The sequence below is a fragment of the Salmo trutta genome, chromosome 33 (genome assembly GCF_901001165.1).
Source record: "Salmo trutta chromosome 33, fSalTru1.1, whole genome shotgun sequence".
Classification (NCBI taxonomy): domain Eukaryota; kingdom Metazoa; phylum Chordata; class Actinopteri; order Salmoniformes; family Salmonidae; genus Salmo; species Salmo trutta.
The window spans coordinates 41047016-41074195 of record NC_042989.1 but is presented as its reverse complement, the minus strand read 5'-3'; the positions used below and the strand labels follow the sequence as shown (position 1 = coordinate 41074195).

Here is a 27180-nt window from a genome sequence, read left to right as displayed (position 1 = left end):
TGTGCCGGGTGGATATTATAACAGAACATGGTCAAGATGTTAAAATGTTCGTAAATGACCAGCATGGTCAAATAATAATAATCATAGTAATTGTCGAGGGTGCAACAAGCACGTCCGGTGAACAGGTCAGGGTTCCGTAGCCGCAGGCAGAACAGTTGAAACTGGAGCAGCAGCATGGCCAGGTGGACTGGGGACAGCAAGGAGTCATCATGCCAGGTAGTCCTGAGACATGGTCCTAGGGCTCAGGTCCTCCGAGAGAAAGAAAGAAAGAGAGAAAGAGAGAATTTGAGAGAGCATATTTACATTCACACAGGACACCGGATAAGACAAGAGAATACTCCAGATGTAACAGACTGACCCTAGCCCCCCGACACATAAACTACTGCAGCATAAATACTGGAGGCTGAGACTCATGCCATATAAACTCATGTCATATAAACTCATGTCATATAAACTCATGTCATATAAACTCATGTCATATAAACTCATGTCATATAAACTCATGTCATATAAACTCATGCCATATAAACTCATGTCATATAAACTCATGTCATATAAACTCATATCATACACAATGTCAACCTTTATAATCACTATGTTTGATGTACAGTTACCAGATGACATGGAATACACTGGGTTGTTTATTGTGAAGAACATGGCACACGCACTCATCTCTCCTTTCGGTGGACACCAATATTCTGTTTCCCTGAACTGCCTTCATAACCCCTGTAAGATCATATTTTATAACTTAGCTACTTTAGTTGGCAATAGACCCAAGCTTTCAAATCATGTCCACCTAACCCAGATTGTAATTTATAAAACGGACTGTTTTGGGATTATGTAAACAACAATCATTGATGATAGGAACACATGGCTGACTACTGCACTTGAAAAGTAAACCACTTTTTTTTTTTTACAATGTTATCTCCGTCATATTTGTCCCACTGTAGTAGTATATGGGGCGGCAGGGTAGCCTAGTGGTTAGAGCGTTGGGCTAGTAACCGAAAGGTTGCAAGTTCATATCCCCGAGCTGACAAGGTACAAATCTGTCGTTCTGCCCCTGAACAAGGCAGTTAACCCACTGTTCCTAGGCCGTTATTGAAAATAAGAATTTGTTCTTAACTGACTTGCCTAGTTAGATAAAGGTAAAATAAATATATACAGTTGTACAATAAAGATTTCTATCAAACTTTCAAGATTTTCATTACCATTTCTTTCAAATTGTTTTTAGATGGAAAATTGTTGTGCGTCTCTCTAGAAAAATCAAGCAGGCATCAGATCAACGACTACAATGGAAGGAACAAGTCACTTCAATTTCCCCCCAAGACTGGAGTACATGGATGTTCCCCAGCAAGAATATTCAGTCTGGTCCCAGGTGTCCAACAGCTTGGGGGACAGTCTTCTCCGGGCCAAGCAGTGTGTTGTGTGATGCTGCTGCACACTATTGTGCCTTAGGGCAGCCGAGGAAAGGCATCTTATAGAGGCAGACCTACACAATGGTCCTTTTGTATTGCCAGAGAGAGCTGGGGCTTTTTGAAGAGGCTCTTGGGTGCCTCTGTGTTGCTCCCAAAGAAAATGCACAACATGTTGAACCTCCTGCAGAATTTACAATGTTGGCTGGTTATGGTCAGGACTGGTGTAGAGGTGTTCACAGTGACTCAGAGGACTGGTGTAGAGGTGTTCACAGTGACTCAGAGGACTGGTGTAGAGGTGTTCACAGTGACTCAGAGGACTGGTGTAGAGGTGTTCACAGTGACTCAGAGGACTGGTGTAGAGGTGTTCACAGTGACTCAGAGGACTGTGACTCAGAGGACTGGTGTAGAGGTGTTCACAGTGACTCAGAGGACTGGTGTAGAGGTGTTCACAGTGACTCAGAGGAATGTGACTCAGAGGACTGGTGTAGAGGTGTTCCACAGTGACTCAGAGGACTGGTGTAGAGGCGTTCACAGTGACTCAGAGGACTGTGACTCAGAGGACTGTGACTCAGAGGACAGTGACTCAGAGGACAGTGACTCAGAGGACTGTGACTCAGAGGACTGTGACTCAGAGGACTGTGACTCAGAGGACAGTGACTCAGAGGACTGTGACTCAGAGGACAGTGACTCAGAGGACAGTGACTCAGAGGACTGTGACTCAGAGGACAGTGACTCAGAGGACAGTGACTCAGAGGACTGTGACTCAGAGGACAGTGACTCAGAGGACAGTGACTCAGAGGACTGTGACTCAGAGGACAGTGACTCAGAGGACTGTGACTCAGAGGACTGTGACTCAGAGGACAGTGACTCAGAGGACTGTGACTCAGAGGACAGTGACTCAGAGGACAGTGACTCAGAGGACAGTGACTCAGAGGACTGTGACTCAGAGGACAGTGACTCAGAGGACTGTGACTCAAGAGGATGAAAGTGTTTGAGGAATGACTGTTTGAAATGGTATCGTTTGAGTTAAGAGTTATTATATTCCTGTTGTTTTCTCAAGGTATTTTTAAGTTAATGGTATCGTTTGAGTTAGAGATATTATATTCCAGTTTGAACTAATTTCTTTGTGATTATTTTTATGACATTGATATGTTATTTTATGTAAATATATGTTAAGGTCCACATTATAACATACATTTTCTGACTTTGTGTTACAATACTGTTGCTAACAGTTGTTATGGAATTAGTCTATTGTTTACATTGGGAATCTAGAACTTTACAGATGCCTATATAAGCAATAAGGCCCGAGGACGTGTGGTATATTGCCAATATACCACGGCTAAGGGCTGTTCTTAGGCACAACGCAATGTGGCCCTGGTATATTGGCCATATATCACAACCCCCCCCCCCCCCCCCCCCCCCGAGGTGCCTTATCGCTATTATAAACTGGTTACCAACAGAATTAGAGTGTTTTGTCATACCCGTGGTATAACGGTCTGATATACCACGGCTGTCAGCCAATCAGCATTCAGGGCTCAAACCACCCAGTCTATAATGTATAATAAGACCAATTACAAATTGATAGTCCTTGTGATACTGGAGTCCTGATTTGTGTGGAGGAGGATTGGGTCAGGTACAGAGGTGACACATTCCCTGTCCACTGACAGTGTCTATCACAACATAAAACACACACTCGCACTCACTTTATTTGTACTCATGTTATAGCCAACTTTACTTTTTATAGGAATTATTTTTAATAAAAAGATATGTGTCTAGTCGTCATCTATTCCTTATCTTTTTAACTGGTTAAACGTTTGTAGCTTGAATGGTTAAATAAAATATCTGCTTCATTTAGCTTTCGGTATATTTGGCAATTTCCACTGAAGAAAGCAATCAATAATCTACACACGAGTGTAAATAAATGGAAACTACCGGTTATAAAATGGACAAAACGGATGGCACTGTGATAGACTGCATCCAGTTTATTGAGTAGGGTATTGGAGGCTATTTTGTAAATGACATCGCCGAAGTTGAGGATTGGTAGGATGGTCAGTTTTACGAGGGTATGTTTGGCAGCATGAGTGAAGGATGCTTTGTTGCGAAATAGGAAGCCAATTCTAGATTTAACTTTGGATTGGAGATGTTTGATGTGAGTCTGGAAGGAGAGCTTACAGTCTAACCAGTCTAACCAGACACCTAGATATTATTCTAAGTCAGAACCGTCCAGAGTAGTGATGCTGGACGGGCGGGCAGGTGCAGGCAGCGATCGGTTGAAGAGCATGCATTTCGTTTTACTTGTATTTAAGAGCAGTTGGAGGCCACGGAAGGAGAGTTGTATGGCATTGAAGCTCGTCTGGAGGTTTGTTAGCACAGTGTCCAAAGAAGGGCCAGAAGTATACAGAATGGTGTCGTCTGCGTAGAGGTGGATCAGAGAATCACCAACAGCAAGAGCGACATCATTGATGTATACAGAGAAAAGAGTTGGCCCAAGAATTGAACCCTGTGGCACCCCCATAGAGACTACCAGAGGCCCGGACAACAGGCCATCCGATTTGACACATTGAACTCTATCAGAGAAGTAGTTGGTGAACCAGGCGAGGCAATCATTTGAGAAACCAAGGCTATTGAGTCTGCCGATGAGGATGTGGTAATTGACAGAGTCAAAAGCCTTGGCCAGGTCAATGAATACGGCAGCACAGTAATGTTTCTTATCGATGGCGGTTACGATATCGTTTAGGACCTTGAGCGTGGCTGAGGTGCACCCATGACCAGCTCTGAAACCAGATTGCATAGCGGAGAAGGTGCGGTGGGATTCAAAATGGTCGGTAATCTGTTTGTTGACTTGGCTTTCGAAGACCTTAGAAAGGCAGGGTAGGATAGATATAGGTCTGTAGAAGTTTGGGTCAAGAGTGTCCCCTCCTTTGAAGAGGGGGATGACAGCAGCTGCTTTCCAATCTTTTGGAATCTCAGACGATATGAAAGAGAGGTTGAACAGGCTAGTAATAGGGGTTGCAACAATTTCAGCAGATAATTTTAGAAAGAAAGGGTCCAGATTGTCTAGCCCGGCTGATTTGTAGGGGGTCCAGATTTTGCAGCTCTATCAGAAGATCAGCTGACTGGATTTGGGAGAAGGAGAAATGGGGAAGGCTTGGGCGAGTAGCTATGGGGGGGTGCAGTGCTGTTGACCATGGTAGGGGTAGCCAGGTGGAAAGCATGGCCAGCTGTAGAAAAATGCTTATTGAAATTCTCAATTATAGTGGATTTATCAGAGGTGACAGAGTTTCCTATCCTCAGTGCAGTGGGCAGCTGGGAGGAGGTGTTCTTATTCTCCATGGACTTTACAGTGTCCCAGAACCTTTTTGAGTTTGTGTTGCAGGAAGCAAATTTCTGCTTGAAAAAGCTAGACTTGGCTTTTCTAACTGCCTGTGTATATTGGTTTCTAACTTCCCTGAAAAGTTGCATATCACGGGGGCTGTTCGATGTTAATGCAGAACGCCACAGGATGTTTTTGTGTTGGTTAAGGGCAGTCAGGTCTGGAGAAAACCAAGGGCTATATCTGTTCCTGGTTCTAAATTTCTTGAATGGGGCATGCTTATTTAAGATAGTGAGGAAGGCATTTTTTTAAATAACCAGGCATCCTCTACTGACGGGATGAGGTCAATATCCTTCCAGGATACCCGGGCCAGGTCGATTAGAAAGGCTTGCTCACTGAAATGTTTCAGGGAGCGTTTGACAGTGATGAGTGGAGGTCATTTGACCGCTGACCCATTACGGATGCAGGCAATGAGGCAGCAATCGCTGAGATCTTGGTTGAAAACAGCAGAGATGTATTTAGAGGGCAAGATGGTTAGGATGATATCTATGAGGATGCCCGTGTTTACGGCTTTGGGGTGGTACCTGGTAGGCTCATTGATAATTTGTGTGAGATTGAGGGCATCAAGCTTAGATTGTAGGATGGCTGGGGTGTTAAGCATGTCCCAGTTTAGGTCACCTAGCAGCACGAGCTCTGAAGATAGATGGGGGGCAATCAGTTCACATATGGTGTCCAGAGCACAGCTGGCGGCAGAGGGTGGTCTATAGCAGGCGGCAACTGTGAGAGACTTGTTTTTAGAGAGATGGATTTTTAAAAGTAGAAGTTCAAATTGTTTGGGTACAGACCTGGATAGTAGGACAGAACTCTGCAGTAGATTGACGACAGTAAATCTGAGAGGCAAATCAACACGGGAAGACTAATATGGAAATAAACAGCGCTCCGACTAGACCGTGTAACAAAACAAACAATACCTCACAATGATGGGTTGCAAAGAACTGAACTAAACAGTGTGTAAATTATGAACAGGTGATCAGAATTCAGGTGACTGGGATCTGGAGAGTGAGCTGCATTCAGGAGATCTATGTGTTTGAGAGTGTGAGCTGGAAAGTGGGCTGGAAAGAGTGCTGCGTTCAGGGGATCAACGTGTTTGAGAGTGTGAGCTGGAAGCAGACGTTACAATCATCAGAACCATCTTACGATGTATCTTTAGTAGCCAAACTGTTTCCCAAAACCATCAGCACTACAGTTGCACTTGAAAACGTTTGTTATTTTCTGACCGCCTCAGACCACTTGAACAGCTACATTTATTTGTTAGATAATTTTTTTCCCTTCTGTGTCTCTTTATACACAGAAGATCTCCACTAAAACACAGAATAAAGAGGTGTATCTGTCTCTCTGTGAGCTCTGATAGCTTCAGACGTTACACACAGACTGGAATATGTTCCAGGATTCCTCCAATGTCATTGGCTTCATCAATAAGTGCATCGATGACGTCCCCACAGTGACCGTACGTACATACCCCAACAAGAAGCCATGGATTACAGGCACATCTGCACTGAGCTAAAGGCTAGAGCTGCTGCTTTCAAGGAGCGGGACTCTAACCCGGAAGCTTATAAGAAATCCCGCTATGCCTTCCGACGAACCATAGAACAGGCAAAGCGTCATTACAGGAATAAGATCGAGACGTACTACTCCGACTCTGATGCTCGTTGGATGCAAACGGTTACAGAAGCACACCCGAGAGCTGCCCAGTGACACAAGCCTACCAGATGAGCTAAACTACTTCTATGCTCGCTTCGAGGCAAATAACACTGAAACATGCATGAGAGCACCAGCTGTACAGGAAGATTGTGTGATAACGCTCTGATGTGCAGCTGATGTGAATAAGACCTTTAGACAGGTCAACATTCACAAGGCCGCAGGGCCAGACGGATTACCAGGACGTGTACTGCAAGGATGCGCTGACCAACTTGCAAGTGTCTTCACTGACATTTTCAACCTCTCCCTGTCCGAGTCTGTAATACCAACATGTTTCAAGCAGACCACCATAGTGCCTGTACCCAAGAACACTAAGGTAACCTGCCTAAATGACTACCGACCCGTAGCACTCACGTCTGTAGCCATGAAGTGCATTGAAAGGCTGGTCATGGCTCACATCAACACCATCATCCCAGAAACCCTAGACCCACACCAATTTGCATACCGCCCCAACAGATCCACAGATGATGCAATCTCTATTGCGCTCCACACTGCCCTTTCCCACCTGGACAAAAGGAACACCTATGTGAGAATGCTGTTCATTGACTACAGCTCAGCTTTCAACACCATAGTACCCTCAAAGCTCATTAATAAGCTAAGGACCCTGGGACTAAACACCTCCCTCTACAACTGGATCCTGGACTTCCTGACGGGCCGCCCCCAGGTGGTAAGTGTAGGTAACAACACATCCGCCACGCTGATCCTCAACACAGGGGCCCCTCAGGGGTACGTGCTCAGCCCCCTTCTGTACTCCCTGTTCACTCATGACAGCACGTCCAGGCACGACTCCAACATCATCATCAAGTTTTCCGATGACACAACAGTGGTAGGCCTGACCACCGTCAACAACGAGACTGCCTATAGGGAGGAGGTCAGAGACCTGGCCGTGTGGTGCCAGGACAACAACCTCTCCCTCAACGTGATCAAGACAAAGGAGATGATTGTGGACTACAGGAAAAAGAGGACCGAGCACACCCCCATTCTCATCGACGGGGCTGCAGTGGAGCAGGTTGAGAGCTTCAAGTTCCTTGGTGTCCACATCAACAACAACCTAACATGGTCTAAGTACACCAAGACAGTTGTGAAGCGGGCACAACAAAACCTATTCCCCCTCAGGAGACTGAAAAGATTTGGCATGGGTCCTCAGATCCTCAAAAGGTTCCACAGCTGCACCTTCGAGAGCATCCTGACTGGTTGCATCACTGCCTGGTATGGCAACTGCTCAGCCCCCGACCGCAAGGCACTACAGAGGGTAGTGCGAACGGCCCAGTACATCACTGGGGTAAAGCTTCCTGACATCCAGGACCTCTATACCAGGCGGTGTCAGAGGAAGGCCCTAAAAATTGTCATCGACTCCAGCCACCCAAGTCATAGACTGTTCCCTCTGCTACCGAACGGCAAGCGGTACCGGAGCGCCAAGTCTAGGTCCAAGAGGCTTCTAAATAGCTTCTAAAGCCATAAGACTCTTGAACATCTAGTCAAATGGCTACCCAGACTATGTGCATCCCCCCCCCCCCACCCCCCCCACATAGACTCTGTACCGGCACCCTCCTGTATGTTTTGTTATTTTTTACTGCTGCTCTTTAATTACTTGTTACTTTTATCTCTTATTCTTATCCATATGTTCTTGAAACTGCACTGTTGGTTAAGGGCTCGTAAGTAAACATTTCACTGTAAGGTGAACCTGTTGTATGTGCTGCATGTGACTAATACAATTTAATTTGATTTGTTTCTACATTTTGTTCTATGACATAATATTCATCAGCTAATGTCACTTTGAATTTTGGGGCATTTATGTAATCCAAAGAGCACATTAAGTAAAATAAAGGCTTCATAATTCATAAAGGTCATGTTAACTGACTGTTATTATATCATAAAACAAAACGTATAAGATCTCCTAAACTTGTGTTAACCTCAGACGTTATTTTCGGCGTTTATCCCAAATTCTATTTTTTTCCCCGTAGGAATGGCTGAAGGATCCAAAGGCAACTCATTTCCGGGTTTTAGGACTACAAAACTGGCGAACTTTACCTTTTTCCGGGGTAATATTTTTTTCATCTGAGGGTTAGGATATAGACTAGTTTATTTCAAACCAAATAGCAGTTTGTAAAAAAAATGGAATTTGCTGTAAATTACAAAATAGGTATATTGTTTGTACAAATTAATAAATATACATAGCGGAACTGTCTTTCCATACAACTTCAAATACAATAAGCAAGTGGAAGTTGTAGTGCATTTGTGTCGAATCTATTGAAAGACTACAATCCCAGAATTCCATTAGAACGAGCATCACCGTGACAACCCGTGATGTATATAAACTCCTCCTCCGACACTTCCACCCATAAATCTTTTGACATCTTGGATCAGCTGTTTGGTCGGTAGAACATAAAACGGAGCTATGAATGAACAGCAGTGAAGAAAGGGAAACAGTGTCATGATGGTGCTCGTATTGATTGTCGCAGGTCTTGGGGTGGTCGCGATGCTTATGGTTTTATTCGCACCCCACATTAGGTAAGAATAAACAGCTTATATGTTTCCCGAGATTTTTAGTCGATGCGCATCATCTGACTCTATGCTTGGCTAATTAGTCTAACCTCAATAGAAATGATTTACTGTCATTGTCAAGATAAAAACGATGGGTTTGTGTTTTTGCATTGGGGTTAAGAAGGATATTGGCGGGAATGAATGGGTGAATCGATTATCCAGATTATTCTTATGCAGTATTCTTATCCACAATTATTATTATTTTTTAAATTAACATTCATTTGTTGTTTTGTGGAATAAAAGCTCTGAATGCACTGTCAATTGAACATGGTTTTATATGTCAATATGAGCAACTGATAATGAAATTCTTTAGGTAAGGAAGTGCTGTGCAGTAGCGCGCTCCAATATTTCATGACATGATTCTGCACAGCGGCGTTGCGCGCGTGGGCGGAGTTATATTTGTAAGCGGTATTGTTCGGTGAAACCGAGCCAGGTTTTGTGGCGTGACTTGAGTCGTACGAGTTGACGTTTGATCATTGTTGCCAGAAAGTGATCTTGCATATTGAGTAACAATAATGGTGCATGTTGAACGATCAATGATAGTCATAGTCAGTCATATAGTCATATATATATATCAGTGGAGTTGATATATATATATATATCAACTCCATTGTCAAATGAAAAAGTTGAATCCATGTATCTCTTTATTCTGTAGCCTCAGGATGCCTCCCAAATGGCGTCCTATTCCCAATATAGTGGGAATGGGGAACTATATGGAGAATAGGGTTGTAACAGCAGCCCTGGTGTGGACTTTCACTATATGCCATTGCCAACATAGACAGGACTGACTGATATAGAAGTTTGATTATAGATCAATAAAACAAATCCATGTTGTTTGTCTGTCCAGGAAATACTCAGCAGGTGGAGCATGTATGTCTATGGCTCGGCTGGACGGGAAGACAGTCCTGATTACTGGAGCCAACACTGGTATTGGAAAGGAGACGGCCCTGGACCTGGCTATCAGAGGTAACTGACAGACACATGGACTGCGTTTACACATGCAGCACATTCTGGGTCTTTTTGCCACTAATTGGTATTTTGACCAGTCAGATCTTTTGCCAGTAAATTGGGCAGAAGATCAGAATTGAGCTGCCTGTGTAAACGCTGCCAAATGATACCCTATTCCTTTATATAGTGCACTACTTTGGGGCCCTGGTCTAAAGTAGTGCACTTAAGGGTGTATGGTGCCATTTAGGACTCACAAATGGTCTTCTTCCCAACAGTCATTCATGGTGAGGCCTCCTGTCCTTCATCACCACAAATATAATGATAACAGAAGAAGAAAAGAGACCATTCAAAAAAGTATCAATAAAGCTGATTATTGGTTATTATAAACTGGTTGGATTCGAGCCCTGAATGCTGATTGGTTGAAAGCCAAGGTTTATCAGACCGTATACCACGCCCCATCGGGGCTTATTGTTTAATTGTCTGTTTCCAGGTGCGAGGGTGATCATGGCGTGCAGGGATGTGGAGAAAGGTGAGGAGGCCGCCGCATCTATACGACGCGTCTACTCCAAGGCAAACGTAGAGGTCCGTGAGCTAGACCTGGCTGATACCAGCTCCATACGGGCCTTTGCACAACGCTTCCTCCGAGGTAAGCCTACTAACTCCATTGTGCATTCCAAATCGCACCCTATTCCGTATATAGTGCACTACTTTTGACCAGAGCCATATTCCCTATATAGTGCACTACTTTTGACCAGAGCCCTATTCCCTATGTAGTGCACTACTTTAGACCAGAGCCCTATTCCCTATGTAGTGCACTACTTTAGACTAGAGCCCTATTCCCTATGTAGTGCACTACTTTAGACTAGAGCCCTATTCCCTATGTAGTGCACTACTTTAGACTAGAGCCCTATTCCCTATGTAGTGCACTATTTTAGACCAGAGCCCTATGAGTATAGGGTGACATTTGGGACGCAGACCTCCCCGTAACCTTTACAAGTTATTACAGTATTTATTCTGGCTTTATTAGAGTATTTATTCTGGCTTTATTAGAGTATTTATTCTGGCTTTATTAGAGTATTTATTCTGTCTTTATTAGAGTATTTATTCTGTCTTTATTAGAGTATTTATTCTGTCTTTATTAGAGTATTTATTCTGTCTTTATTAGAGTATTTATTCTGTCTTTATTAGAGTATTTATTCTGGCTTTATTAGAGTATTTATTCTGGCTTTATTAGAGTATTTTTTCTGGCTTTATTACAGTATTTTTTCTGGCTTTATTACAGTATTTATTCTGGCTTTATTACAGTATTTATTCTGGCTTTATTAGAGTATTTATTCTGGCTTTATTACAGTATTTATTCTGGCTTTATTAGAGTATTTATTCTGGCTTTATTACAGTATTTATTCTGGCTTTATTACAGTATTTATTCTGGCTTTATTACAGTATTTATTCTGGCTTTATTACAGTATTTATTCTGGCTTTATTACAGTATTTATTCTGGCTTTATTACAGTATTTATTCTGGCTTTATTACAGTATTTATTCTGGCTTTATTACAGTATTTATTCTGGCTTTATTACAGTATTTATTCTGGCTTTATTACAGTATTTATTCTGGCTTTATTACAGTATTTATTCTGGCGTTATTACAGTATATTACAGTATTTATTCTGGCGTTATTACAGTATATTTCAAGGCAAGCACTAATATTACAATGTGTTTACTCTATAAAGCAAAGTATAATATTGACTCTGTATCTGACCCCTACAGAGGTTAACCACCTCCACATCCTGATCAACAATGCTGGGGTCATGATGTGTCCCTACATGAAGACCAAGGACGGTTTCGAGATGCAGCTGGGGGTCAACCATCTGGGTGAGACAGAGATTTCTTTTAGCAGACTCACTTCTAGGTTTCTATGTCAATTTGTCTTTCCACAAACGCCAGCGATCTAAGGCCTGATCGCGTAACACGGCAAAATGGCATGCTTGTTTCTCTCGCATTCCAGGTGCTTGACATTTTGCCAAGTATAACCTAATTTTAACCCCCTAAAAATCCCACTTCAAGTTTGTAAATTGTATGTTGACACAGTTGGGTAAATGACTGGTACAGGAGTCCAATTGGAGACCTGGCAAGCAGCTAATAAACTAGAGACAGATCGGCCTGCAATCAAACAAATTATGACCGAGGACGAGACGCCAAGCTGAGCACAGCATCTGGCTGAGGAGGTCACCAGCATCAAGAACTCATTCCAGCAGAGGTTTGATCTACTCAACAACTCTATTAAAGAAGAGTAATAGAGTCCAGGCAGAGAAACGGATTGGGGCACTAGAGCACCAGAGTAACACAGACGAAGAAGATACAAAACACCAAAGATCTGGACTCCCTGAAAACCAAGGTGACCTGGACTACAGACCCCACTGATGTGTGTGTGTGGACATAACGTGCAGTCTGTAGTACCTCATGAAAGTCATGAGTGTTGCCCAACTGGCAACAGCACAGATAGAGTCCAGGAGGTTCCTCTGAACAGGGTTCATGAAGTGGCCATACCCCTGGTGGATTGTACTACCGCGGTGTCTGGAGTTGGTCTACCTACCGCAGCGTAGCCAGTAGAAAGGCAGTCTTGACTAAGAGGTCCCGTAGCTAAAGTCAAGACGGGCTCATAAGTGATCGTAGGACAACGTTGAATTCCCATGAGGGTATGAAGGAGCCACAATTCATGAATTACGATACTGGAGTGTGTGCCCCTGGATGTGCACCAATCAGGTCATGACCCGTAGAGATGGCTGCCATATACACTTTATTATTATGTTTAAATTTTTTTATTATTGAACAAAATATTAAAATAAAAAAATCAATCCAAAATAGACAGACATTCACAAACCGAAACAATTGATTGATTGAAACTCTGAGACCCCAGACCTGCCGACCGGCCCGAACGTGACATGTGCACAGCAAGTCGGAAACCACCGCAGCCCCCAGCCCCGACCGACACGCTAACGTAGTAGCGGTCACCGCCACTCAACCACCTGAGATGGTCCACATACGGACTCCAAATTCTGTCATAAGTCTGGTTTTTGTTTCTTTATACTATATAGAATCTATGTAGATGAGGACTTCCCTGCAGCCGGGAGCTCCTGGGGGACTTCCCTGCAGCCGGGAGCTCCTGGGGTGACTTCCCTGCAGCCGGGAGCTCCTGGGGGTACTTCCCTGCAGCCGGGAGCTCCTGGGGGACTTCCCTGCAGCCGGGAGCTCCTGGGGGGACTTCCCTGCAGCCGGGAGCTCCTGGGGGGACTTCCCTGCAGCCGGGAGCTCCTGGGGGGACTTCCCTTTAGCCGGGAGCTCCTGGGGGGACTTCCCTGCAGCCGGGAGCTCCTGGGGGGACTTCCCTGCAGCCGGGAGCTCCTGGGGGGACTTCCCTGCAGCCGGGTGCTCCTGGGAGGACTTCCCTGCAGCCGGGAGCTCCTGGGGGGACTTCCCTGCAGCCGGGAGCTCCTGGGGGGACTTCCCTGCAGCTGGGAGCTCCTGGGGGGACTTCCCTGCAGCCGGGAGCTCCTGGGGGAGCGTCAAAATGACAGAAATTGGGCAGGAAGATGGCGATTCTGCATGGTCGACACACCACTGCCTGAACGCATTCCACTTTTAGGAATACAGGGTTCGCGTAGATGATGCCCTGGCAGCCTGATTTGTATCAATTACCAAGGAGGACAACCCTGCGGCTACCAGACGGTCACGTTCAGGGGCCTCAATCACAACTTCAGTATTCTGGGTTTGGGGTGCCAAAGCTTGCCGTTCGTTTGTGACAGGATGTCTGCTTAAAGAGGGAGTTCCCATTGTTGAGAGGTTGTCAGCTGTACAAGGTCTAAAAACCAGTGATGCTGTGGCCAATGCGGAGCAATAAGTAGAACTGACTCTCTCTCTCTCGATCTTCCTCAAGATCTGAGGGTGCAACGGAATTGGTGGAAACGCCTACAGCAGTCCCCTTGGCCATCTGTGAGAACACATTCTCATTTACAGCAATGACCTGGGGAATAGTTAAAGGGGAAGAGGAGGGATGACAAATGAGCCAATTGGAAGCTGGGGATGATTAGGTGGCCATGATGGTATTTAGCCAGGACACCAGGACGATAAGTGCCCTGGGATTTTTAGTGACGAATCAGGACACCATTTTAACATCCCATCTGAAAGACAGCACCCTACACAGGGCAGTGTCCCCAATCACTGCCCTGGGGCATTGGGACTATACTGAATACAAATATAAATGCAACAATCTCAAAGATTTTACTGAGTTACAGTTCATATAAGGAAATCAGTCAATTTAAATAAATTCATTAGGCCCTAATCTATTGATTTCACATGACTGGGCAGGGGTGCAGCCATGGGTGGGCCTGGGTCAGAAATACTCCTCAGTTTCATCAGCTGTCCGGGTGGCTGGTCACAGAATATCCTGCAGGTGAAGAAGCCGATTGTGGATGTCCTGGGTTGCCGTGGTTACACGCGGTCTGCAATTGTGAGGCCGGTTGGGCTTACTGCCAAATTCTCTAAAACAATTGTTTTCTCTAAAAACATTACATTCTCTGGCAACAGCTCTGGTGGACATTCCTGCAGTCAGCATGCCAATTGCACACTCCCTCAACTTGAGACATCTGTGGCATTGTGGCACAAAACTGCACATTTTTAAAGTGGCCTTTTATTGTCCCCACTACAAGCAGGAGAAATGTTGAAGAACAGGGATGTAATCAAATTTGTGCAAAACATTTGAGAGCAATACACTTTTTTTTGTGTTTGTCCCTTCTGGGACATAGATTGTGTCTGTTGTAGCAGTGCTTTATTGGCTGTACAACATGGACCTCAGCAGCTAGAAGGCCAAGGAGTCTCTGACTCTAGCACGGTCACCTGCTTTCTCAGGTTAACTGTTGAAAGACAATTTGTCAATGATACCACTCTTTCTGGAGAGAGTGTTGCTTGCATGATTTGAGTGTCAAGCCCAGGAAGTTGCGCGCACACACAGCGTTGGGACCAGAAAAATATTTTCTAGGTTCATTGTTAGTCTCAACTTGGAGAGGTGATGTGAGACCATGGATATGTGTGCCAAAGGTTTGTGACCCTGCACATGTTAGCCTTTCGTCTAAGTAAATTAGGACCCTGAATCCTGCTTGGTGAAGGGGTGGGGGCTAGCCCTGCACTTTATACACTTTGTGAAAGTGCGAGGGGTGAGCAAAAGGCTGAAGGTCAAAAACCGTGAAACTGTGTGCTAGTAGAATGAGGATATGAAAGTATCTTTCAGGTCCACTGTGGTGAACCAATCACCTGGTTGTACTGACTGAAGGACAGTTTTTATTGGCAGCATTTTGAAGTGCTGGAAGATGACGATTCAGGCACGTTATGTCCAGGATCGGACGGAGGCCTCCGCCTTTTTCTAGGCACTAGAAAACAGATTGAGTAAAACCTGTAGTTTTGTTGCGCTGGTTATACTTCAATTGCTTTTCTAGGAGCAAGGATATTTCTGAGCAGAGTGGTTTTTTTTATTTTTAACTTTTGAGCAGGGTTGTGAGCTGTTGTTTTTAAGACACCCCTGAAGTGTTGGTGTCGCTGGCAAAATTGTCTCGTTCTGAACGTCGCATAGTCCTTGGATCCGCAAAAACCCGAGCCCTTCTGAATATTCAGTACTACACAAATTGATTTAATCATTTATTTATTAACTAACTAAATAATAACACAGGAATATACATACACACTTACGTGAGATAAAAGTCCCTAGTGGACTGACAAGACATGACTGCTTGTTAGACATATGGAGAGGGAGGGCTAGGTAAAGAGAGAGACAACACTTGGATATATTTGGAAGCTACGCTCATGGAAATATTAATGCATTAACACCCTAACCACCGTTCATTCTGTTTAGAAATGCAATGTATATTTGCGCGTAGCTGTCTTTCTCTGTTGAACTCGATGGGTCCTATTGTGAAGATGTCGAGGGATGTAAGACTGGTTTGTCCACCAGACGTCACAATGTCCTTTGTAGAGCTTCTCTGGTAGTGGAGTGGTTGTTGGAATAGATAGTCTTCCAATACTGCAGGGCAAGGAAGAGAAAGTTCTCGCTAAATTTCTGACCCAGTGTTGCGGTGTCAAGACTGGCACAGCCCCACCTCCCCCACCCCTTCCCGTCTTCTGTGGGAGAGAGGGGGTCTGGCTATCTTCAAGCATTCTGTGGGAGAGAGGGGGTCTGGATATCTTCAAGCATTCTGTGGGAGAGAGGGGGTCTGGATATCTTCAAGCATTCTGTGGGAGAGAGGGGGTCTGGCTATCTTCAAGCATTCTTCTGTGGGAGAGAGGGGGTCTGGCTCTCTTCAAGCATTCTTCTGTGGGAGAGAGGGGGTCTGGCTCTCTTCAAGCATTCTTCTGTGGGAGAGAGGGGGTCTGGCTATCTTCAAGCATTCTTCTGTGGGAGAGAGGGGGTCTGGCTATCTTCAAGCATTCTTCTGTGGGAGAGAGGGGGTCTGGCTATCTTCAAGCATTCTTCTGTGGGAGAGAGGGGGTCTGGCTATCTTCAAGCATTCTTCTGTGGGAGAGAGGGGGTCTGGCTATCTTCAAGCATTCTGTGGGAGAGAGGGGGTCTGGCTCTCTTCAAGCATTCTTCTGTGGGAGAGAGGGGGTCTGGCTCTCTTCAAGCATTCTTCTGTGGGAGAGAGGGGGTCTGGCTATCTTCAAGCATTCTTCTGTGGGAGAGAGGGGGTCTGGCTATCTTCAAGCATTCTTCTGTGGGAGAGAGGGGGTCTGGCTCTCTTCAAGCATTCTGTGGGAGAGAGGGGGTCTGGCTCTCTTCAAGCATTCTGTGGGAGAGAGGGGGTCTGGCTCTCTTCAAGCATTCTTCTGTGGGAGAGAGGGGGTCTGGCTCTCTTCAAGCATTCTGTGGGAGAGAGGGGGTCTGGCTCTCTTCAAGCATTCCGTGGGAGAGAGGGGGTCTGGCTCTCCTCAAGCATTCTGTGGGAGAGAGGGGGTCTGGCTCTCTTCAAGCATTCTGTGGGAGAGAGGGGGTCTGGCTCTCTTCAAGCATTCTGTGGGAGAGAGGGGGTCTGGCTCTCTTCAAGCATTCTTCTGTGGGAGAGAGGGGGTCTGGCTATCTTCAAGCATTCTTCTGTGGGAGAGAGGGGGTCTGGCTATCTTCAAGCATTCTTCTGTGGGAGAGAGGGGGTCTGGCTCTCTTCAAGCATTCTTCTGTGGGAGAGAGGGGGTCTGGCTCTCTTCAAGCATTCTTCTGTGGGAGAGAGGGGGTCTGGCTCTCTTCAAGCATTCTGTGGGAGAGAGGGGGTCTGGCTCTCTTCAAGCATTCTGTGGGAGAGAGGGGGTCTGGCTCTCTTCAAGCATTCTTCTGTGGGAGAGAGGGGGTCTGGCTCTCTTCAAGCATTCTTCTGTGGGAGAGAGGGGGTCTGGCTCTCTTCAAGCATTTGCCTAGCTGATGTGTTCTTTGATCCACTGTCAGGAGTGTCATGCCGCTAGGTTACCCTTTAACAGTATTACATGTGTAGAAAGGTTAAGGTCCATGCTGATCGTATACACATAACTACAAATGGGATCTAATACTATAAAGTGTATATCTTGGAATGTTCATGGCATTTCAAATAAAGTTAAACGGTACAAAATGCTTTCACATTTGAAATCCCTAGCTTGTGATGTGGCCATGTTACAACACAATTTAACAGGGAGGTTGGTCAAGAATTTTTTTGTTAGATAATAGTCGACTAAGATGGCAGATATATTGTAGTGTAAGGTTTTTTACTAAATTAATAATGTACTCTTGCTAATATTTATCCTTCTAATTCTGCACAAGCTGTGTTCATATCTCCCTTTAAACTACTTTTATGTAAATTTGCTTGGGACCCCATTCCGATTGGAGTAGAATTTAATCTGGTCAATGATTCTACAGTAGATCGCTCTAGTCCTTCCCTTCCAGCAGATGGAGTTCTACCAGCTACTTTCAAAGCACTGCAGAGCTCATTGGCATTGACTGATAAATGGCGCTTAGTCAATCCCCTCTGGTGAATATACATTTCACTCCAATGTCCATAATTCATATTCTTGAATAGACTACCTCTTATCATGATCTGGGATTGACTCTCAGATCCATAGCATTATAATCTCTGACCATGTTTCCCCTAGTCAGCCATCTTCTATCCATCTGACAATATCCACATTTATTAAAACAATAGAGATTCAATTGTTCCATTTATTAGGGAGAAAAAATCACCTCTAATTTGAACTTTGTCCCCTCTGTCCAAATAGTGTGGGAAGCTTTTTAAATCGACATGTAGAGGTTGGATCAGAAGTTATTCCACAACCAAAAAGGAAAATAATGTTCTTGAAGAAAACCAGTTTAATGGTGGAACTCAAGTCTTTAGATTCACAACATGGATCCAAACAATCCCAGACTTAAAAATGCTTTACTTATTGTAAGATCAGAGATGAGGAGACTACATTTGCTTTGTTCCTATTACGTAGGAGATACTTTGAGTAAGGAGACAAAGCTGGCAATTTGTTTTGCATATAACCTTAAACAGCTGGAAAATGAATAAGCAATTCCTACCATTCAGGATTGCAATAGATCCATATTTGTATTTATTATGGAACCCAATTAGCTGCTGCCAAGGCAGCCAAGGCAGCAGCTACTCTTCCTGGGGTTTATTATGGATCCCCATTAGTTCCTGCCAAGGCAGCAGCTACTCTTCCTGGGGTTTATTATGGATCCCCATTAGTTCCTGCCAAGGCAGCAGCTACTCTTTCTGGGGTCCAGCAAAATGTAAGGCAGTTTATACCATTTTAAAATCATTACAACACATTCACAGATTCCACAACACACTGTGTGCCCTTAGGCCCCTACTCCACCACTACCACATATCTACAGTACAAAATCCGTGTACGTGTGTGCATAGTGTGCATGTTATCGTGTGTGTGTGCATGGGTCTGTGCCTATGTTTGTGTTGCTTCACAGTCCCCACTGTTCCATCAAGTGTCTTTTTAAAATATTTTAAAAAAAATCTAATTGTACTGCTTGCATCAGTTACCTGATGTGGAATAGAGTTCCATGTAGTCATGGCTCTATGTAGTACTGTGCACCTCCCATAGTCTGTTCTGGACTTGGGGACTGTGAAGAGAACTCTTGTGGTCCCGAAGCCACTCCTGCTGTGTGCTTAGGGTCGTTGTCCTGTTGGAAGGTGAACCGCCCCAGTCTGAGGTCCTGAGCGCTCTGGAGCAAGTCTTCATCAAGGATCTTTCTGTACTTTGCGCCGGTCTTCTTTCCCTCGATCCTGACTAGTCTCTCTGCCGCTGGAAACATCCCCAAAGCATGATGCTGTCACCACCATGCTTCACCGTAGGGATGCTGTCACCACCATGCTTCACCGTAGGGATGCTGTCACCACCATGCTTCACCGTAGGGATAGTATTGGCCAGGTGATGAGCAGTGATTGGTTTCCTCCAGACTGTGACGCTTGTCATTAAGGACAAAGAGTTCAATCTTGGTTTCATCAGACCAGATAATCTTGTTTCTCATGGTCAGAGTCCTTTAGGTGCATTTTGGTCAACTCCAAGCGGGCTGTCATGTGCCTTTTACTGAGGAGTGGCTTCCGTCTGGCCACTACCACAAAGGCCTGATTTGGTGGATTGCTGCAGAGATGTTTGTTCTCCACAGAAGGAACTCACATCCCTGACCAAGGCCCTTCTCCCCCGATTGCTCAGTTTGGCTGGGCGGCCAGCTCTAGGAAGAGTCTTGGTGGTTCCAAACTTCTTCCATTTAAGAATGATGGAGGCCACTGTGTTCTTGGGGACCTTCAATGCTGCAGACATTTTTTGGTACCCTTCCCCAGATCTGTGCCTCGACACAATCCTGTCTCGGAGCTCTACGGACAATTCCTTCACCCTCATGGCTTGGTTTTTGCTCAGACATGCACTGTCAACTGTGGGACCTTATATAGACAGGTGTGTGCCTTTCCAAATCATGTCTAATCAAATTGAATTTACCACAGATGGACTCCAGTCAAGTTGTAGAAACATCTCGAGCATGATCAATGGAATCAGGATGCACCTGAGCTCAAATTTCAAGTCTCATAGCAAAGGGTCTGAATACTTATGTAAATAAGGTATTTCTGTGTTTTTTATTTTAAATAAATTAGCATTTTTTTTTCTGAATAACCTAATTCCGCTTTGTCATTATGGACTATTGTGATGTCATTTTGGGCTATTGTGATGTCATTATGGGCTATTGTGACGTCATTTTGGGGTATTGTGACGTCATTTTGGGGTATTGTGACGTCATTTTGGGGTATTGTGTTTAGATTTATGGAGGGGGGAAAAAACGATTTAATCCATTTTAGAATAAGGCTGTAACGTAACAAAATGTTGTAGCCCTCATCTGTGAAGAGCTGTGGCCCTTACAGTATCTACTGTATGAATTGGGAGAGGCTATAAGGCACTCCTGACCTGTAAAACAAGTAACCAACATCTGAAACACCTTGCCTTAACTAATCTCTAACCTATATTTTAACTAGTTCTGAAATGAAATATTATTTTGAATGTCCGGAGTGTCCGTATAGCCTTTTCACGTATGAAGAGCATGTGGGCAGCTAGCCTTAACAGTACTAACCGTATACAAGTAGTACTTCAATGACATAACAACAACAACAGTGTTTAATTCAACATGATCCTAGTATTATTTCCTTTCTGATAAAACAACAGCATCATATTGTTGTTTACTCCTGGTAGGTCACTTCCTGTTGCCCTATGACTTAAAAACAGTGTTCTCTTCATCAACTCCAATAGTTTATTTTCTGATATTAGGATATTATACTCTGATCCTTTGTTGCAGTACAACACGGATTGCATCATGTGTTGTTGTTTACTGTTTCTTCCTGGTAGGTCACTTCCTGTTGACGTACCTCCTGATTGGCCTGCTAAAGCGGAGTGCTCCAGCCCGCATCGTCGTGGTTTCTTCCCTGGCTCATAACTTTGGCTGGATACGCTTCCATGACCTCCTCAGCCAGGGCAGCTACAACAGCGGCCTCGCATACTGCCAGAGCAAGCTGGCCAATGTCCTGTTTGCTAGGGAGCTGGCCCGCAGACTCAAAGGTAGGGTGGGGGGGAGGGGAAGAGCGGGGGGGGAGGGAGGGAGGGGAAGAGCGGGAGGGAGGGAAGGGGTTAGAGAAGGAAGGAAGGAAGGAAGGAAGGAAGGAAGGAAGGAAGGAAGGAAGGAAGGAAGGAAGGAAGGAAGGAAGGAAGGACTTAGAGAGGGAGGGAAGGGGAGATAATTGCAACCTGCCACATGGATTTATTAACACACAAAATAAACTGAGGAATAGTGGCCATGCACATAGATTTTCAATGAGAACGCACCCAAAATACATGATCAGAAAGGCAAAACCATATTTATGAAGGTACATGCTACAGTGCATTTGGAAAGTTTTTCCACATTTTGCAACGTTACAGCCTTATTCTAAAATAGATTAAATAAAACAAATTCCTCATCAATCTACACACAATACCCCACAATGACTCAATACCCCACAATGACACAATATGACACAATACCCCACAATGACACAATACCCCACAATGACAAAATGAAAACAGGTTTTTATAAAAACAGAAATACCTTATTTACATAAGTATTCAGACCCTTTGCTACGAGACTTGAAATTTGAGCTCAGGTGCATCCTGTTTCCATTGATCATCGTTGAGATGTTTCTACAACTTGATTGGAGTCCACCTGTGGTCAATTCAATTGATTGGACATGATTTGGAAAGGCACACACCTGTCTATATAAGGTCCCACAGTTGACAGTGAAGGGTACCAAAACATTTCTGCAGATGGTAGAGTGGCCAGACGGAAGCCAATCCTCAGTTAAAGGCACATGACAGCCCGCTTGGAGTTTGCCAAACGGCACCTAAAACAAGATTCTCTGGTCTGATGAAACAAAAATTGAACTCTGGCCAGAATGCATCACATCTGGAGGAAACCTGTCACCATCTGTACGGTGAAGCATGGTGGTGGCAGCATCACGCTGTGGCAGGGACTGGGAGACTAGTCAGGATCGAGGGAAAGATGAACAGAGAAATCCTTGATGAAAACTTGTATCAGAGCGCTCAAGACTTCACCTTCCAACAGGACAACGACCTTAAGCTCACAGCCAAGACAACGCAGGAGTGGCTTCGGGACAAGTCTCTGAATGTCCTTGAGTGGCCCAGCCAGAGCCCTGACTTGAACCCGATCTAACATCTCTGGAGAGACCTGAAAATAGCTGTGCAGCAACACTCCCCATCCAACTTGACAGAGCTTGAGAGGGTCTGCAGAGAAAAATGGGAGAAACTTTCCAAATTCAGGTGTGCCAAGCTTGTAGCATCATACCCAAGAAGACTCAAGATGACTAGGCAGGAGTGCAGCCATAGGTGGGCCTGGGTGGGCATAGGCCCACCCACTGGGGGAGCCAGGCCTAGCCAATCAGAATGTCTTTTTCCCCACAAAAAGGTTTTATTATAGACAGAAATACTAATCAGTTTAATCAGCTGTCCGGGTGTCTGGTCTCAGGACGATCCCACAGGTGAAGAAGCCAGATGTGGAGGTCCTGGACTGGCGTGGTTTGCGATTGTGAGGCCGGTTGGACGTACTGCCAAATTCTCTAAAACAACGTTAATTTCTCTAACGTTAAATTCTCTGGCAACAGCTCGGGTGGACATTCCTGCAGTCAGCATGCCAATTGCACACTCCCTCAACTTGAGACATTTGTGGCACAAAACTGCACATTTTAAAGTGGCCTTTTATTGTCCCCCAGCACAAGGTGCACCTGTGTAATGGTCATGCTGTTGAGTCATATTCTTTATATGCCACACCTGTCAGGTGGATGGACTTTATTGGCATAGGAGAAATGCTTACTAACAGAGATGTAAACAAATTTGTGCACAACATTTGAAAGAAATAAGCTTTATGTGCATACGGAACATTTCTGGGATCTTTTATTTCAGCTCATGAAACATGGGACCAACACTTACATTTTTATATTTTTGTTCAGTATACTTACCAATGTGTCTCGGGGGTTGGGGATAAAGCAAAAAGCCTGACAATAGCATGGTAACTGAATCCTCTCTTCTTCCCTCCCAGGTTCCAGTGTGACGGTGAACTCTGTCCACCCGGGGTCGGTGCGCTCGGACCTGGTTCGCCACTCCACCATCATGTCTCTGCTGTTCTCTCTGTTCTCCATGTTCCTGAAGAGCCCTCGGGACGGGGCCCAGACATCCATCTACTGCGCCGTGGCAGAGGAGCTGCACTCCCTCACTGGGAAACACTTCAGGTGAGATTACAGTATGAAGTTCTGCCCCTGAACCTCGTTTAGATGGAACTGCGATTCCAATGGCTCAGTGAGTGATTTTAGTGCTTTTTGAGATCGGTTTCGGTTTGATTTATGAAAAAATAATCACTGTTTTCGCTTTGGATGATTTTTTTTTTAAACAAATGCCCTTTGCATTATTTGGGTTGAATGCTGTTACACAGAATAAAACAATTAATACAAGTCCCATGGTGGTAGTGACTACCCCATTACTGTTTATCACTTATTAACTATCATTTACTTTCAAAATATTATTTGATTTGATGACTTAATTATTTAGTTCCAAGTGGTCATCATCTCTATAGAGCTGCTGTCTGATAAAAATCTACATTTTTAGTTGTTCTTCAAAGTAAATAAGGTATACTATTATGACTGCTGAATACCAACTATCAATCGCTTAGATCATGTATTTTCAGGTAAAGATACCTCTCGAAGCAACTGGCTCTCTTATCTCTCTCAATTGCGAGTTTTTCTGTCTCTCTCCGTTTCTGTGCTCCCCGCATAGACCAGACAAGTAGCCGAGCAATGGGTTATGGTCATTGTAGTTAACGCGCAGAAAATGTGGTAGTTAACTATGTCGAATATTGACCTGTTGGAAACTACATCGCGCATTTCAGGCGAGATCTGATTCATCTCTAGAGAAACTGTGCATTGAGCTCACAGAAGAAAAAAAAACGAACAAAATGGAATCCAAATACTTGAATCGATGGCGTTGGTCAAATAACAGATTTTGGGTAATCGCTCAGCACTAGGTGCTGCAGGTTGTGGGTTAGAATAAGGTGCTGCGGGTTAGAACAAGGTGCTGCAGGTTGTGGGTTAGAATAAGGTGCTGCGGGTTAGAACAAGGTGCTGCGGGTTGTGGGTTAGAACAAGGTGCTCTGGGTTGTAGGTTAGAACAAGGTGCTGCAGGTTGTGGGTTAGAACAAGGTGCTGCGGGTTAGAGCAAGGTGTTGTGGGTTAGAACAAGGTGCTGCGGGTTGTGGGTTAGAACGAGGTGCTGCGGGTTAGAACAAGGTGCTGCGGGTTGTGGGTTAGAACGAGGTGCTGCGGGTTGTGGGTTAGAACGAGGTCTCACATCGGCCACTTAATACATGCGTCTCTGTCAATTTCGACAGTTGTGTGAGTCACTATGGCGTAAACAACTGCTAGGTGACCAAATTATTTATTAGAAACGTTCTACTTTGATGACAGACTAAAGGGAAGCTGTGATCATGCGGATAACGAAAGTCATCTTCCCTCCCGCTCACTCTCTCTCTCTCTCTCTCAGTGACTGCGCCCCGGCCTTCGTGGCGCCCCAGGGGAGGAAGGAGGAGACGGCCAGGAAGCTGTGGGACGCCAGCAGTGAGCTCCTGGGCATCGTCTGGGACGACTGATCTGAACCACCCTGTTATTACTATCCACTGCTTGCATCCCCACCCTATTCCCTTTATAGTGCACTAGTTTTGACCAGGACCCACAACCTTGTTCCCTGTCTCAATTGCTTCCGCATAGGAAAGAGCCAGCTATAGTAGATGAAATTAGGGCCCACAGGGCTCTGGTCAAAAGTAGTGAATTATAGATTAGGGCTCATACTATATATATATATATGGTGCCATTGGGGATGCAACTATGCTCTCTGTTCTCAAATCATTATCATTTCATGACATTTTATTAACCTCAAACTACAGTTATCCCAACGGAACTTGAGGAATTGGGTAGGAACCATAGAGGTATGAAAGATGACATAATGGCACAGAGATGAGTCCTCTATCTATCTCTATGGTAGTAACTGTAAAATGAGTCCTCTATCTATCTCTATGGTAGTAACTGTAAAATAAGTCCTCTATCTATCTCTATGGTATTAACTGTAAGATCAAATGCATTACTGTACTGTGAAGGGTCTAGCCAGGGCATAACCGGGTCTAGCCAGGGCATAACCGGGTCTAGCCAGGGCATAACAAGGTCTAGTCAGGGTATATTACAAACCGTTTGTTTTGTATCTTATTATATTCTAAACCTCCATGTAGATTCAGCTTTATGTTTGGTTGCTTTTAAGCTTGCCTTTTCTAAACCATTGCAAGCTGTTATTTTCCCTCCTGTTTCTTTCATCTTTTCCTCCATTTCTTTCCCCCTCAGCATTCACCACATGTGAAACTGCCAAGATTGTCTTTTATACAAATGTGAAACATGCCTTTTTCTACATTTAGGGTTGGAAGATTCCTGAAAATATGAAGGAACAGAATAGGAAATCTGGGAATCCTCCAACCAGGAATTCTGGAATTTGGGGAAATTTTCCAGAAATGTGCAACCCAACTACATAGTAGTCATGTCAGGAGTTGAATGTTTACATCTACTGTAAATAAAGATCAAATGTTACTAGCTACTATTCCTAATATCGGTTTGTTTAATAACACAAACACACACACACATGTAATAAGAAACGAGTCAAATACCTCACTCTTTATTACCCCTCTGGCTTTCAACATGGTCGCTATAAGACAAGAGTCCATGTCTAGACTTGACAGTTCATGCAGCTTTTGTATTCTGATAATGGAGTTAGGAACACATCATGCATCTACACCTACATTTAAATGTGTCCATGGTGGAAAAGGCAAAATATGTTAACAAAATTGATGGCCGTAGCTGACTACTGTAGCTAGCTAGCAAGCGACACTAAAAGGGATTGCAAACGAGTTAGCATAACTCTAGCCAAATAACAAGTCCAGCAAACACGTTCCTCACACGCTAGAAACTTATTTCCTCCGACGTTATAATGAAAAGGAAAACCTCTCGTTCCCAAAACACGTTTTCTGGAGACTTGTGGGAGGAGTGCTGATGACATCAACTACTGTATGCGTTTCTGTTAACGTCCAGACTGAGGAGAAATCTGAACACAATCCTGAAGTGGTCAACCAGATCTAAACACAATCCTGAAGTGGTCAACCAGATCTGAACACAATCCTGAAGTGGTCAACCAGATCTGAACACAATCCTGAAGTGGTCAGACAGATCTGAACACAATCCTGAAGTGGTCAGACAGATCTGAACACAATCCTGAAGTGGTCAACCAGATCTGAACACAATCCTAAAGTAGTCAACCAGATCTGAACACAATCCTGAAGTGGTCAACCAGATCTGAACACAATCCTGAAGTGGTCAGACAGATCTGAACACAATCCTGAAGTGGTCAACCAGATCTGAACACAATCCTGAAGTGGTCAGACAGATCTGAACACAATCCTGAAGTGGTCAACCAGATCTAAACACAATCCTGAAGTGGTCAACCAGATCTGAACACAATCCTGAAGTGGTCAACCAGATCTGAACACAATCCTGAAGTGGTCAGACAGATCTGAACACAATCCTGAAGTGGTCAGACAGATCTGAACACAATCCTGAAGTGGTCAACCAGATCTGAACACAATCCTAAAGTAGTCAACCAGATCTGAACACAATCCTGAAGTGGTCAACCAGATCTGAACACAATCCTGAAGTGGTCAGACAGATCTGAACACAATCCTGAAGTGGTCAACCAGATCTGAACACAATCCTGAAGTGGTCAGACAGATCTGAACACAATCCTGAAGTGGTCAGACAGATCTGAACACAATCCTGAAGTGGTCAGACAGATCTGAACACAATCCTGAAGTGGTCAACCAGATCTGAACACAATCCTGAAGTGGTCAACCAGATCTGAACACAATCCTGAAGTGGTCAACCAGATCTGAACACAATCCTGAAGTGGTCAGACAGATCTGAACACAATCCTGAAGTGGTCAACCAGATCTGAACACAATCCTGAAGTGGTCAACCAGATCTGAACACAATCCTGAAGTGGTCAGACAGATCTGA

The 27180-nt window shown here is 44.5% G+C and overlaps 1 protein-coding gene across 1 annotated transcript; it reads left to right on the top strand.

Annotated features, from left to right (window-relative positions):
* Nucleotides 1–8839: 8839 nt before the first annotated feature.
* LOC115173015 (retinol dehydrogenase 12) lies at nt 8840–25712 on the top strand. The gene is made up of 7 exons (XM_029730975.1): nt 8840–8997; nt 9878–9996; nt 10469–10624; nt 11747–11851; nt 20888–21097; nt 23124–23313; nt 24617–25712. The coding sequence occupies exons 1-7, from the start codon at nt 8921–8923 to the stop codon at nt 24720–24722; spliced, it is 963 nt and encodes a 320-aa protein (XP_029586835.1). The 5' UTR covers nt 8840–8920; the 3' UTR covers nt 24723–25712.
* The last annotated feature ends 1468 nt before the right edge of the window (nt 25713–27180 follow it).

What these genes read in the sequence shown, in the direction of transcription:
- LOC115173015 (XM_029730975.1), top strand. Translation starts at nt 8,921, where the DNA reads ATGATGGTGCTCGTATTGATTGTCGCAGGTCTTGGGGTGGTCGCGATG. An exon ending in GCTGGGGGTCAACCATCTGG is followed by an intron (nt 11,852 to 20,887) that starts GTGAGACAGAGA and finishes TCTTCCTGGTAG; the next exon opens with GTCACTTCCTGTTGACGTAC. An exon ending in GCTGGCCCGCAGACTCAAAG is followed by an intron (nt 21,098 to 23,123) that starts GTAGGGTGGGGG and finishes CTTCCCTCCCAG; the next exon opens with GTTCCAGTGTGACGGTGAAC.